The sequence below is a fragment of the Pollachius pollachius genome (assembly GCF_949987615.1).
Source record: "Pollachius pollachius genome assembly, chromosome: 6".
Lineage (NCBI taxonomy): Eukaryota > Metazoa > Chordata > Actinopteri > Gadiformes > Gadidae > Pollachius > Pollachius pollachius.
In genome coordinates, this window is record NC_136939.1 from 19,821,953 (window position 1) to 19,837,211 (window position 15,259).

The 15,259-nt window shown below is 46.1% G+C and overlaps 1 protein-coding gene across 1 annotated transcript in view; it reads left to right on the plus strand.

Moving 5' to 3' along the window:
* The window catches only part of LOC307077372 (neurexin-2-like), a gene marked incomplete at both ends in the record, with an annotated part of 85,003 nt that overhangs the window by 10,084 nt on the left and 59,660 nt on the right, over window positions 1-15,259 (plus strand). Inside the window, 3 exons of the mRNA XM_079738776.1 lie at window positions 664-965; window positions 5,730-5,891; window positions 12,326-12,755. Coding sequence (XP_079594902.1) covers window positions 664-965; window positions 5,730-5,891; window positions 12,326-12,755 — 894 coding nt within the window. The remainder of the gene's footprint in view (window positions 1-663; window positions 966-5,729; window positions 5,892-12,325; window positions 12,756-15,259) is intronic.

Here is a 15,259-nt window from a genome sequence, read left to right on the forward strand (position 1 = left end):
TGGTGACAACTTTATCTCTTTCTAGCAAGGTGTTGTGTTTTCAATAATAGATGTCAACAAACAGAAAAAAACAGAAAAAAAACCATTTTCTACAATTTCCACAAACCACCCAAACCGAACGATCATTGGCTTTTCTTTAATCGTGTCAACGAGACACTGATGTTAAACAACCATCCCAAATAACATCTTATATATACCTCTCCATGATTCTCACGCTGTCATTGGAAATGCTAGAATAGTAGACATTATGAGGAGCTCTACTAGTCTGTGTGCATTTATCATGTAGATAAGTCAGATGTCTTAGAACGTCTCCTTGATGTCATATATATATGTATTTCGATATATATATATTAGTGTATGTGTGTGTGTGTGTGTGTGTGTAGATATAGCCTCATAATAACTAAAGGGTACATCCCCAGGGTGTGTACGCGGTCCAACCTTGACCCCCCCCCCCCCCTAATGATGAAGGGGGGGCCTCTTGAGACGTGTTCCCCCGGGGGTCCCCAGGCCAGCACAGGGGGAAAACACGTCTCAGTCAGGGAGGGGGGGCGCCCACTGCTTCGTCAGTCCCTCGGGGTCAGGGTCCGACCGTGACCCCCGAGGGACTGACGAAGTGTGGGCGGCCGTTAGAGATGTGTGTTTCCCCGCCCTGGGTCCTCCCAGGCCAGGCCGAGTCGGTGGCCACCTTCAGGGGCAACGAGTTCTTCAGCTACAACCTGTCCCAGACGCCCATCCAGAGCAGCCTGGACGAGATCACGCTGTCCTTCCGCACGCTGCAGCGCAACGGGCTGCTGCTGCACACGGGCCGCTCGGCCGACTACGTCAACCTGTCCCTGAGGAACGGGGCCCTGTGGCTGGTCATCAACCTGGGCTCCGGGGCCTTCGAGGCCCTGGTGGAGCCCGCCGCCGGCAAGTTCAACGACAACGAATGGCACGACGTGCGGGTCACGCGGAACCTGCGCCAGGTACGTCGCACCCACGCGTGTTTAGCGCACACGCAAGCACGCACGCACGCACGCGTACACACACACACACACCTGCACTGTGTACACACGTGCACTGTATACACAAGTGCACACTTGCATACGCAGACAGAAAGACATGTGCACAAACACGCACGCACGCACACACACACAGGCAGACACACAGATTGATCCACCGAATGATTCTTTGTCTCTAACAGATAGAAAGCTAGAATGAAAGACGGATGGATGGGTGTGCGTGTGTGAGTGTATGCAAGGCATTCATTTGGCATCTTTTACACATCTTTACTGCAATTAGCATCTCAAAGTCTCGCTCCACAAACACAAAAGACCATGACAAAATCAACTTTATATTACCCCGAGGGCTCCCACAGATCCTGGGCAGCAGAGTCTGCAGTGTAAAGCGATATGTGCGCTACCTAAACGTCTTGTTATTCTCTACTAAATGATACTCTTGCCACCAGCACACTACGAGCTCATTAGCTGTGAACTACCTTCTTTGTTGTGATAGAAATGGTGTTTGTAAAAAGAGAATCGCATTCATAACAATGTCTTGAAGGAACAGCTAAACACAGGCAACAGAAACACAGTACACCTACGATTTACGCAGCAGACGGCCATCTTAGAACTGCCAGTGTGGTCAGAATGACAACAAGAACACTGTGACCACTGCAGCCTGCTCTCGTCTAAAGTGGACAGCATGCTTCAAGTAAAGTAGATTTTATCTTGGCCGGCAGAGACTGAAGAGGCCCTCTGCAGACAAACTTGTTTTATACTCGACGCAGGTTCGCTTTGGTCAGTGAACGTCCCATTAGTCAAGACCAGTCTGGTCTCAACGGAGATGGGGAAACCATATCAAAATAAATCCCACTTGTCTTTTTTTTGTGACTAATCAGACACAAGGTTGGTATCGCCTTCGTTCGCACAGAGCTTTGCAATTCGCTATATCTTGGAGGTGCAATTTGTGCTGAAAGCAACGTACGGTGAGGTATGCGCTTGTGTGTTTTCTCTGCAATCACTTCATCTTGCGACGACCTTGCTGAACTTATTTCCCCATGAGGTACGCTGACCGCTTTAGTGTAAGGGAAACAAATGAATGTTGAATTTCAGGCAATCAAAGTATTTGTTTACGGCGCTAAGATGTCAGCTGAAGCATCCCTAAAATAGTCCAGTAATCCACCAATCACTGGTCCTTGATCAGTATTTATAGCACCTCACCATGTCCTTTCCTTTGTTCAAAATTGCACATGGATTATGTAGTTATGTAATTGAACACTGTGCAACTTCTTAAGCATTAAAAGGAAATATATCACAGTGAATGCTTTGGTGAACACGTACTTCAAAGGTTTTCCACCGTGTAGTAAAACCCTCTGTAATGCAGAGGTTTCAAACACTCAGTGGCTTAAAGGACCACTTTCACATAACCGGTGCTGTAATTAGCGTTGGGTTTTCATAGTATTATGTGTACTGCACACTTTGAAAACCCCAGCACTGTATATCGTTCAGTCGTAGATAATCTTATCTCTATATGTAGAGAGAGAGAGAGAGAGAGACGGAGAGACTGACATAGATATTTGACTTCCAGCTAATGTATAACAATGTTTTGAATTTTATATTACCTTTTTTTTAGACTAAACAACTAATTGCTATACTGTATTTATAATCACTTAATTTGTCTAGCTGCAAGGTAATTTTATGGTTGCTGTGTGGATTCTGTATGGCCAGAACATACCTCAGACGTTTCCTCAGGGGGCCCTCAAGGGCCAGTACAGGGACGGCACTGTCCAGAGTGGCCCTCAGCCTGCTTCCAGATTGAATGACGTAATGAGAGAATGCACGGCCGCAAATGAGCATGGCAGTGGGTGTGATTTATTATGCATAACAGATAGCGGTTTGAGTCCAAATGTCTTGCCTGGCTTCATCAAATTCCCCCGCTCCTCATTTACATATGGCTTTTAGTCCGGTTGTTTTTTTTCTCTCCCTCCTAATGGATCTGAGTCACATCATCATTGATTCATACCGGGGAGATGAGCCTAAGCCCAGCTAAAATGTTTTGGTCGAGCGAGAGCAGAGGGCAAGGTGCCGCTGCTACCTCCGCGGTCGCACGCCCTGCAAACCACCCGCTTCGCTCAACCTCCCCCCTCATTTTCTCCTCCCCCTGTTTCTCTTTCCCCTCCTCCACGTTCTCCTCCTCTGCCTCTTCCTCCTCCTCACATCCTCCCCACCTCTTTATCCTCCTCCTCTTTCTCTTCCTCTTCAACTCCTTCTCTTTTCCTCTTCCAAACACCTTTCTCCTCCCTCCTCCTCTTCCTCCTCCACCTCACCTCCTAGACTCCTTCTCTTTCTCCTCACTCTTCCTCTTTCTCATCTTCCTCTTCTTCCTCCTCCTCCTCCTCGCCTCTTTCTCTTTCCTTCTCATCTGCTTACAGGCTCTCTTATGCTTCCTGCCGTGTACTTGATCCTAGCGTAAATTGCTGCCCCTCCCCCAACTCCCACCCTCCTCCTCCTCCTCCTCCTCCTCCTCCTCCCCTCCCCAGATAGGCTGGCTAACTGTCATGTAGATACAGGGGAACATTTCCTGCTCCTGTGAGAGCTGCAGTGGGAGAGTGTTTTTTTGTATTTATTACTGCATCCTGTATTTCCGTCTATCTGCAGCGATAGAATTCCTCTGTTTTGCTATATGGCTTCTTCCCTCTCCCTCCCTCCCTCCCTCTCTCTTTGCTCTCACTCTCCCTCTCCCTCTCTCTCTCTGTCTCTCTCTCACTCTCTCTGTATACCTCCCTCTCGCCCACCCCTCTGTCTCTCTCTCTCTCTCTCTCTCTCTCTCTCTCTGTGCCTCCCACTCACCTACTCTATCTACATCTCTCTCTAACTCCCTCTCTCTGTCTCTCCGTCTCTCTCACGCTCTCTCTCTCTCTATCGCTCTCGCTCTCTTCCTCGCTCTCTCTCTCCATCCCTCCCACTCTCTCGCACTATCTTTCTGTCTTGTTGTGCTATCTGACTTTCTCTCTTTCTCGCTCTCTCTTTGTGCTTTCTGCCTTTCTCTTTCTCTCTCTCTCGTTATGCTATCTGACTTGCTCTCTCACTTTCTCTCTCTCTCATTGTGATATCTGACTTATGCTCTCTCTTCCTCTCTCTCTCCTTGTGCTTTCTGACTTAGTCTCTCTCTCGCTCTCCTCCATACACACGACACTGCTATACTTTTACACTCAAGCCTTACATGACCCACACCCCCTCCTACCCCAGACCCCTATTGAATCATTTATTCCTCTATTTTTAGGCCATCACGCAAACCCAAGCAAACATTTTGTCAGTGTTTTATGTTTGTCTTTCCTCTTTCTACAGAGAAAACATGACCTCAATTCTGACACTTGCACTAAGCAGTAGCAGCAGTAGCAGACCTGTGTGTGTGTGCATGTGCGTGGGTATGTGTGTGTGTGTGTCAATACGACAATGATTTTGCAGATGGGCAGTGCAGGTTATCTCAGTGTAAGGTGGCTTTCCCTGTCGTATAAATCAGAGACATTGAGAGACGGCGTAGAACGGCAGCTCTAATTTATACCTGGGACTGACATTAATTACCGACTGGGACATATTATTATTATTATCATTATTATTATAGCAGTCAGATTAGAAACCATTATCCTAGTGCTCATGACGAGGAGGCAGGCCCGAGGACCAATGGGCCTCCGTCACTGTGTGGACGCGTGCGATATGCCTGTGATCTCTGTGTGACCAAGGAGGTTGCTCCGTAACGAGGGCAAAAGCTATCTTTGATGGTGGCTGGGCGGTTCAACCCTGCTGGCTCGCTGACCACGTAGGCACTGCGCCTTGCAGCGCCCCAGGCCGACCTGTGGTCCCAGGCGATGTCCTTCCCTTCCACCTCCCAAACTCACTTCACATACAGGCACCACCACGAGATCAAAGACATGTTATCTACAGGCCTTCGTAGCATTTTCTCAAATTCTATTCAACGTCAATGAATGTACAGTGTGAACTGTTTTCATGGAAACCGAATTAGAACGAGGCATGTTTGCGATGCATCTTTGGCAGGATGCGGTGTCTTAACATCTCACACGTGGCCCAGCTGTCAACAGGGCATGTGTGAGAACTACCGTTTGAGTGCTGAAGCTACTTTGAGCCACTCTGATGGTTTAACGTTTAAAACGTGGTAGAGCGGGGTATATAAACAGTGTCAGGGTCAGCTGTTCCAATCCCTCTGGTGGCTCTATTCTTACAACGCGCAATGCATTGTCCATTTTGATAAAAAGCATCTGCCATTCGGGCAAATTATATATTATTAAATAGCCTCCTGTTAATTTGATACGCTTAACAAAGACATTCAGACATACAATTAGTTATCTAAACATTGACATTTTATGTGCACATTAAGCCTAAGATAAGAAAGGATAAGATCTACTTATTATCCCTGATGGAAATGTGGGTGTTACAACAGGATGAGTGTACAGTTAAATAATTTAAAAGATAAAAGTCCTAAAATGAGAATGCTCACAGAACTAGGTAAAATGCACGAAAAAAATACAGACTATAACTATATAACTTTATATTGTGAATATTAATTAAAGAAAAATAATCAGGTATTCGCAGTGTATCTGTGGATACCTATTGTTATTCAAATTCGATTTTACAGTATACTGTGGTATACCATTAAGAACACTAGATTGTAGTGTTTCACTCACACTCCAGACTCTAAACATGATTATCGCCAAAATGGCCCCCCTGCAGGTCACCATCCTGGTGGACGGCATCCTGACCACCACGGGCTACACCCAGGAGGACTACACCATGCTGGGCTCGGACGACCTCTTCTACATCGGCGGTAGTCAGAACACGGCCGACCTGCCCGGCTCCCCCGTCAGCAACAACTTCATGGGCTGCCTTAAAGACGTGAGTACGGCCCCATACAGAGGCTTTCTACATGGCTGATAGCAGGGGGGTGTCTCCTGCGCGGCGGAGGCATCCCGCCTCCTCCCGCCCGCTACATCTCGCTAGTCTCTATTGATTCCGCGGTTCTCCGGTTTGCGTTTGAAGGAGAAATGGGTCACACGGAGTGCGGGCGCTGTGAATGTATGATTACCTCTACCTGGTTCTCTGGAGGAGAAGGGGACCGTTGTAATAAATGTAAAACAGATTCAGGGATTTTTGTTTTAGCCGGAAGCACGTCCTTCTGCTGGCCCGTGTTTCTATATTCTTGGGGAGGTTTCACTGAAGCGTGTGACCTGTTGCAGCCATTGTGAGGTCTCTGGGATACACGTGTAGCACGGATATGAGGCTATAAGGCTCTAGCTTTGATGTTGATATAAAGTCAGAGAGAAAAGGTAATTAATTAGGGCTGTGACAGTCGATGATGGAAACAACTCGTTTGGTGGTCAATAAGTTGGATGGAAATAACCACTAACACAGGTAAGAAATGTCATTATGATTTCAGAAGTGTTAAAGAAGGTACATCTCTACATCTTGCTCAATTAATTTTTTATCCAGTCATGCGGAATGGGAAGTACTTGAGGACCTGTTGAATATGCAGCATGAGTTAACCTCCACTCTGCCTATTACTTCTGCAAATCATTTCCAGACGATTAAAGCACGGTACCAACAACAACACCCCTTAAAGGTTCAGTTATTCTAAGAATCGCAGCCACAGTCAATGTCAATAGGTTGTTTCATCAAAACGTGTTGTCTTAACCAGTGTTAAAGCGGATCATACTGCAATTAGAAGATCATAGTGAAAAGTCTCAATAGATTTTACGGGAAAGTGTTTCACGTTTAAGGTACGTTAAACCTTAGGAACATCTGGAACACTTCCAAGATGAAGTTGTATAAAGTTGATGCTGCATTTGGATGTGCTACAATGGTGATGGTGCTCTAATTAGAACCGTCTGCACAAGGAGTACATTGGAGACCTGTGTAGCCTTTAGCTGACCCCAGGGTCTTTGCAATTAGGCATTAGTGACATTACGGATGCACAGATCTAGATGTGAGAACCTTGGGATAAATACCTCTCATTTAACCCCCCTCCTGTGTTTCTTAATGGCTTATTCCTGCCATTGCTTAATCAACCCCTAGCTATCAACCCCTAGCTAAGAACCAGTTAATTAACTCTTCATTGCTAGTGAATTCTGGACGATTCTTTCCCTGGGTTTTCACTGGTTGATTCCAGGTAATACCGCCGCCTGGTTTATTAGGAGGTCATCCCACATAGATCATTGTCCTCTGGTCAAATATTGGTTCATCCTGGTAAGAATGATTGGACAGTACTAACTGATTAGTTTCACGCTTTGTTGAACACACCTTGATCGTGATTGATGATTTGCCTTGGTGCACTGCCGCTTCACATGAGCAGCGAGGTCGGCATCTGAAGGGTGTTGATCTAAGAAAAGCAACCGGCTTCACTCACAGTCAAGGCAGAGCTGTAACACGAGAAGGATAAAAAAAGTCCCTCAAGATAATAAGACATGACTGATGAGCGGGACTGATTAGCTAATCAGCACCGGCTAGCGCTGCACGTGACATCAGCGCTGCTTAAGGCACAGAAACCATTTGAATATAGTAAAGCTGCTGTAGGTAAGATGGGAGAGAGAGAGACCCCTCCTGTATCTTTATACCGTCTCCCTACGATTCTCTGTCGTTTGATTGACAGGCAAATTATGGATTAATTGAACCAATCATGGAAAAGATGCCCCGATTGGCCAAAAATCTCGCTCACTTTTGACCAATCGGGGCATCCCTCCACCTTTAAGAGACAAGAAATTGATATTCCCACTGAGTGTTTCCGTCACTAAGAGCTGACGGATGGCTGGCGCGTTTCTAACAAATGAGTTTCACAATCTTACCATTTTAAGGGCCTGCGTTCTAACAGTTTGCTCTGGGCCAGTTATCCAGTGTTTCCAAACAGTTTCACATGCCAAGGACAAGAGGCTGATGATGTTGACTCTTGACATTTTAGCACCAATGGTGTGAGTTGGCTGGCGCCCTTCCCTTTGTCTTGTGTAATCCCTAATCAGCAGTTTGGCTCCTCTGACATTCAGAAGTGAGGTATTGGACGTGACATTACAGCAGCTGCTCCATGCTGTTGTTAAGCCTGCTTCAGACAAGCATAAGACAGCACGGGAGTTCACTAAACATCTAATCATTTCTCCTGGTTAGCCTGCTTCACAAAAGCACAGGAGAGTGAGCACTGCTAACTAGCTAAGGTTCACTAGGCTAGCCAACTTTCTCAATTTGTTTGCCTGCTTCAGAAGAGAATGGCAATAGGAGAGGTGGCATGGGAAGTTCCCCAAATTAGCTTAGGTTCACAGAACTAGCTTACTTCAACATGAACACAAGAGAGTAACCCCACATTCATTAACCTAGCAAAGGTTCACTGGACTAGCTCACTTTCTCTGCTGGTTAGCCTTCTTCAAACTAGCAAAGGAGTTAAATTGTTAATCTGCTTGAGGAGAGTATGGCCTAGGAGGTTAACTAGCTAACTAGCTATGGTTCACTGCAAGAGTGAACTTTCTCCACTGCATCCTTCAGAGTAGCACAGCAGAGTTAGCAGCATTTAACCTTATACTAGGGTAGGACAAATTATTTGAAATAATTATTTGTCATATTTTTTTTAATAATCGAAAGAAAACGAAGTATCTGTGGATGTCGCAGGCCTGTAATAAATAGTTTGATGACCTCCCTGCCTGTCTACCTTCCTAGTCATGTGTTTAGGAGTGGCTGTGGTGGGAGTAGTATACAACCGAAAAGTAAACAATCATTTTCGGTTGTTTACTTTCAAAATCTCGCTTAGTACTCTGGATGTTTTCCCCAAAGTTACCTTAGCTTTAACGTACGATGCTATTTTGTACCCTAACCCTTATAGACTTGATGTTGCCGGTTTCTCACCTCAAAATAGACTACTGTATGAGTCTAGTTCTAACGGTTCATTTTCAGAATGGATTATAGTTCTACGTGCCTTAGTAATGTGTGTGAATGTCATCCATAACTAATGTATGCTTCCTCTAATATTCATACATGGATTGAATAGTTATTGCAAAACAAGAATATATTTCATCTTGATGCTGATATCAAAGTTTAAACACCCTGCTCATTTCTCATATCATTGGTGTTGGTAGAAAAGCCAATGATTGCCGCAGGGTATACACGTAGTAATTGAACGCCTCCTTCATCTCTCTTCTAGTTGGGCTGGACAGTATGCTGTAAATGAAATAGAAGTTGTAGGTCTGGTAGGAAGATGAGGTACAGAAATGGACCAAAATCATTCAGAGTTCTGAAATATTGAATAGCAATACAACAGTTTGCTTGTTATGATTTTATTGTATTTCAAAAAAAATTAATCCCTTGTATTATTCTATATTATTTTTTGTATTGTTTTTATTATTATTATTTTACATACCATCCCTCCTAAAGTGAAGGGTATCCATGTGCCTCAATTGAATCCTACACTTTGCTACATTGAGAAATAATTCCTCCGTCTGCTGGGAAATTAGTGGTCGGATTCAGTGGTTCTCTGTTTTGATTGCAAGGTCAGCGCTCAGCACCCTGCCCATATTTCTCCATTTGTGGGCAGAGTATAAGAAATCATCAAATTACTTCAGGAAATTGCTTGAAAAACAGGCCCAGTATGAATTGGAAGATGTCTAATCTGGTTCTAAATATCAAGTTGTTACAAATTATATTTAGTGGAATTGTCATTCTCCGACACCGTATTTTTGAACCATCCCTAATGTGTAATATTGGATTATAATTCAGTTTATATATCCATGAAAAGATTAAATGGATTCTATTGCATCAAATGATCGAGTCTCCACTTCCAAACAAACCTATTTGAAACAAGATCTTGCTATTTTCTAATTACATTAGTAGTATTACTTTTGATCATCACTCTTCACTTGTGTTATCTCTAATCAGCTTTTAACTTTCACAAAGTGTAAACGTTAATTTATGCAGGGTTGTGTATTGTTGTCGATGATTTTTATGAATAAATTGCTTTTAATTTCTTTAAGTGACTGGATAGCTTAGTGGTGGTTAGTAAGGTTGACTCCCGGAAGAATGGTCCTGGGTTTGAACCCCGTTGTCCCTAGTTTATTTGTCGATGAGCAAGATTGCTCATCGACAACCCTAACTGCTCATTAATGACCAGTTTTCACTGCAATTCCCTTTGGCTAGAAGTGCGCTAAAAAAGTGTTTGTCAAATAGGCTGCATGAATCTCTGCCTTGTGTCCCTGTTAATCTACATAATCTTGGTAAATATATCATTAAGACTGAAGATTATTCCAATCGCAACAGATCGCTGTAAAAACACAGCACTTAGAGATGATGAGTTACAGAGTTGATACGCTACAGACTTATCTCGTCTTTATAAATCAATCATTAAATGTTTTACGATTGCAAAAACAAAGAAGAAAGAAATTATTAAACTTAATTATTAATTGATATATGATGCAAAATTCTGTATCATACAGAGCATTGATTCTGATGCATACAGAACCAAAAATTAAAAAGCTTTTATCATGTGATACAAGCTTTATAACAGCTATGAGGGCCATATATATATATATATGGAATAAAAATGAAAAAGGTTCAAGCTGGAATCCCACCTGTGGTGATACAGTAAGTAGACCTTGTAATTAATAAAAAAAAATATTATTAAACAAGAAGGTAATCATCATCTTTGAAGGGACAAAGTGAAACAGTCCCTTTTTATAAAGCAGCCATTAATATTTGATTTAGTGTGTGACATGAGTCTCCAACCAGAAGGCCTGTCGGACACCTTCAAAAACAAAACATGCCTTTTGGCCGATTTTGTATTTGCAGTTGTCTGCATGGCGGTTTCCGGTTGATGGCGTGGCTGCCTCAGCGGCTGCTTTAGTTTACAACGTTGCCAGTAGAGGCCCAGGAGTCTGACTAAATGGGTCCCGGCAGTTTGGTCGCCCCTAATACAAAGTCAATGGTGCAGCTGGAACAGTGGGTGGTCCTGATATCCTGTGTATGCATCCTCAGACTTTGCAGAGCTACAGCCTGCGCTTTTGTGTTGGCGCGAGGGGGAGGGTGTTGCAGCAACTCAGCACGCAGCACCCATGTAGAGGAACACGTTTGCAGTGCTTGCTGGGACTTGTAGTTAGGGTATGAGAGTTAAAAGAGCTCAAATTAATTAGAAACTCAAATAGCTGTGCGGGCCAGATTTAATTTGACAGAAGGCCTGATTAGGCCCCTGTGCCTTATGTTTCACACATATATTCTATCCTTTCTCTATTTTCTGTGTCCCTTATTGTCCCTCATTGCTTTTCACCTTCTGTTGTATGCCTTCATACTCCTGTATTGGGAAAATTGAATATAAATGTAGAAATATTTTTACATCTGTTGGGTCTGACCCCTGTTGACTCCTGCAATTCTCTATGTATGTAAATATATTTAATGTATTTAGGACGCCTCCTCAGAGGGTAAACTCCTCTGCAATTAGGTTGCCCGTTGTCCTCAAAGGTGAAACAGATGAAGTGTGCGGTTTGCATGCGGCCAAGCGAGGGAACTATTGCGTTTCCACAATGTGCGAGTGATTTAGCGTTCTCTCACTGGACTTATTGATTGGGCGCTGCTGCTGGGCGGTCACGTGAGCGGAGGCCTGCTGGCTCCTCTAATTATGCCACTTACTGTTATCCTCTCGAGGCAGGTGTCGGCGCACTGTTTGACAATGAAATCCAATATTTTGAAAATGAAAAAGGTTCAAGCTGAGGCTGCCTCAAACCATCTCCGCCACCGTTTGGCCGGAGATATGTGTCACACGGTAGTCATAAGCCCAATTCCGATTTCTTTTTCTCCCTCACTCATGTCACACGGTCGTTTTCCAGTGTGTTAGCAACGGCGTTTAACAGCTTCCAGACTGAGCATCCGCTCCTATCAGGACGGAGGCCCGTGCCCCCCTTCCTCTCTGGCCGTACCCCCCACCCACGTGCCCCCCTTCCTCTCTGGCCGTATCCCCCACCCACGTGCCCCCCTTCCTCTCTGGCCGTACCCCCCACCCACGTGCCCCCCTTCCTCTCTGGCCGTACCCCCCACCCACGTGCCCCCCTTCCTCTCTGGCCGTACCCCCCACCCACGTGCCCCCCTTCCTCTCTGGCCGTTCCCCCCACCCACGTGCCCCCCTTCCTCTCTGGCCGTTCCCCCCACCCACGTGCCCCCCTTCCTCTCTGGCCGTACCCCCCACCCACGTGCCCCCCTTCCTCTCTGGCCGTTCCCCCCACCCACGTGACCCCCTTCCTCTCTGGCCGTACCCCCCACCCACGCGTCCGCCCCCTCTCCCACCTCACCTGTGCCCCCGCCCCGTTTCCCTGCAGGTGGTGTACAAGAACAACGAGTTCAGGCTGGAGCTGTCGCGGCTGGCCGAGCAGCGGCACCCCAAGGTGGGGATCCACGGGGACTTGGCCTTCCGCTGCGACAACGTGGAGGCCCTGGAGCCCGTGACCTTCGACGCGCCCGCCGCCTACCTGACGCTGCCGCGCTGGAACACCAAGAGGACCGGCGCCATCTCCTTCGACTTCCGCTCCACCGAGCCCAGCGGGCTGCTGCTGTTCGGCCAGGGCAGCCAGAGGGCGTCGGCCCCCGACCGCAAGCCCCGCGCAGACTACTTCTCCATGGAGCTCCTGGACGGCTTCCTGTACCTGCTGATGGACATGGGCTCCGGCAGCATCAAGATGAAGGCCAGCGCCCTCCGGCTGACGGACGGCGAGTGGTGCCACGTGGACTTCCAGAGGGATGGCCGCAAAGGTAGGCCCGCTGCCTCGCTTTGGTTTCTTTCATTTGTAGGGTCTTTGTGAACGAAAAACGGTTCTCATGTGTTTAGGACTACCGTGTCGTTCCTAACGAACAGGTATGAAGTGGTTACACGGGGGAGTCCTCTGTTAACTCTTGGATGGATTTATGGATTTCCAGAGGGGCAGTTTTCTACCGGCTGTGCACCTTGTCTCAAGCTAGTGTCATGCCGGTTTTGTCCATTTTCTCTTATTGCTGTAACGACTGTTCAGATCCCATTGTTGTTTGCTATTAGTGGAAGTTCTCATGCTACACCAACCGTTTAAAGCAGGGGTTCCCTGTTTCACCACCAGGTGTGATGTTGCGTCTGTGCTCTGTGTGTCTGTATGTGTGGGTGGGTTAGGTTTAGGGTTAGGGTAAGTGTCTTATGCATATGGTTACATCGTGTGCACGGTAACTTAGGTACTGTGTTTAAACATGCGACTGTGTTTAAACATGCGGCCTATCTGTCTATCTGTCTATCTGTCTATCTGTCTATCTGTCTATCCGTCTATCCGTCTATCCGTCTGTCCGTCTGTCTGTCGATTTGTCTGTCTGTCTGTCCGTCTGTCCGGCGATCTGTCAATCCGTCTCTCTGTATATCTTTCTGTCGATCTGTTTATCCATCTATCCGTCTGTATTTCTATCGGTCTATTTGTCTACCTGTATACCTTTCTGTCTGTTGATCTGTCTATCCTTCTATCTATCTATCTGTTTATCTATCCATCTATGTTGACCAGCCATTACAAAGCCTTTCAGAATCCTTCATACACTGTCCCCCCAGATATAGGATGGGTAGATCAGAGCCTACCAGTTGTTACTGTCCAGCGGGCGGCCTGCTAGGATTGATCTGCCCGTCGTACATCTGCGGGGACCCTCCCACGTGTGATGTCGCTTTGGGGTACTTTCTGAAATGGCCTGTAATGGCTGGTCAACGTCACACCTGGTGGTGAGATAGAAGCTCTTAAAGTGGCTGTGATGGGCCTCCATGATGAGTGATATGATGGCTCCCTGCCTGCTGGGCTGAGGGACGCGCAGTGTTTCTGTTCAGAGTCTTTTGTTGCGTGTTGGGTAGAATACCAGTGCTAGATCATAAACAACAGAGGCACACAACATTCAAATTATTTTATCACTGTACATGTTTTTTATAGTTTTAATTGCCATGGAGCTGATGAAAATATTGGGAGTAATGGTATCCAAATTGTTATCATGTGACATTTTATATTATTCCATTTGAAATATGGACATGGGGTTTGAGGAATGATATCAGACATTCGACTTTGAAAAGGTTTTAACCTCAATTGGATTGTTCTAATATAAAAACGGTCTGTTAAAAAAAATATTGTGAGGATAAAGAATTGAACCTGGACCAGCCCTTCTGCTTCTAGTGGCAATGCTAAACCCTCTGTGTCTGCGCTAAACTTAACAGATTCTGTCTCATTCCCATGGTAGCACAAAGCACGCATATTCATTAACAAGCGTGCATATTCAATGCATGTGTACTCGGTTAATTAAGTAGTGTTATTTTTGGTCCCTATAATATATGTGTGACATTTTCAGAAGCGCCTTTACCCTTCTTCTAAAATGGCTAATTATGCAGTCCACTTCCTGTTGTAAAATGACATGCCCATATTAGGATAGCTACCTAATAATAACCTCACATGCTGCTATTTCCTTTTCTTTTTTTTCTGAAGCAGGTAACAATGTTAAAACCCTGGTCGATTTGTTTATTTTAATGAGTTGCTTTGCTGCTGGTGGAATGAGTTTGACTCTCACATATTACAGAAAACCTCACCTCGCTCATATTTCACAAAATCATTCTTCCGTTATTCTTTCTTTGGAAGAACTCTAAATCCACACTGTTGAATAAACCAACAACAGCCTCTCCCACACTTATTCACTGTATGACTGCTACTTCATCCCTTCACCTTGAATTCTATTACAACCCACGCTCACACCTGTTCCCCTTACTTTGTATTGCAATGCAAATTAATGTATATGCACTCCCTCGCTCTCGCCTTCCCTCCATCTCCCTTCCCATCGCCCCTCCCTTTCCTCCCCCCCAACCTGCCTCCCTCCCACCGTCTCTCCCTCCTTCCCTCCCCTCTTCCCCCCCTTCCTGCCTCCCCTCTCCCCTTCCTATCTTCCCTCTCCCCTCTCTCCTTACCCTCCCCTCTCCTCTCCCTATCTTCCCTCTCCCCTCCCCTCCTCTCCTCTCCTCTCCCTATCTTCCCTCTCCCCTCCCTCCCCTCTCCCCTCCCTTCCTCCCCTCTCCCCGCCCTATCGTCCCTCTCCCCTCCCTATCGTCCCTCTCCCCTCCCTTCCTCCCCTCTCCCCTCCCTATCGCCCCTCTCCCCTCCCCTCCTCCCCTCTCCCCTCCCTATCGTCCCTCTCCCCTCCCTATCGTCCCTCTCCCCTCCCCTCCTCCCCTCTCCCCTCTCTATCGTCCCTCTCCCCTCCCTTCCTCCCCTCTCCCCTCC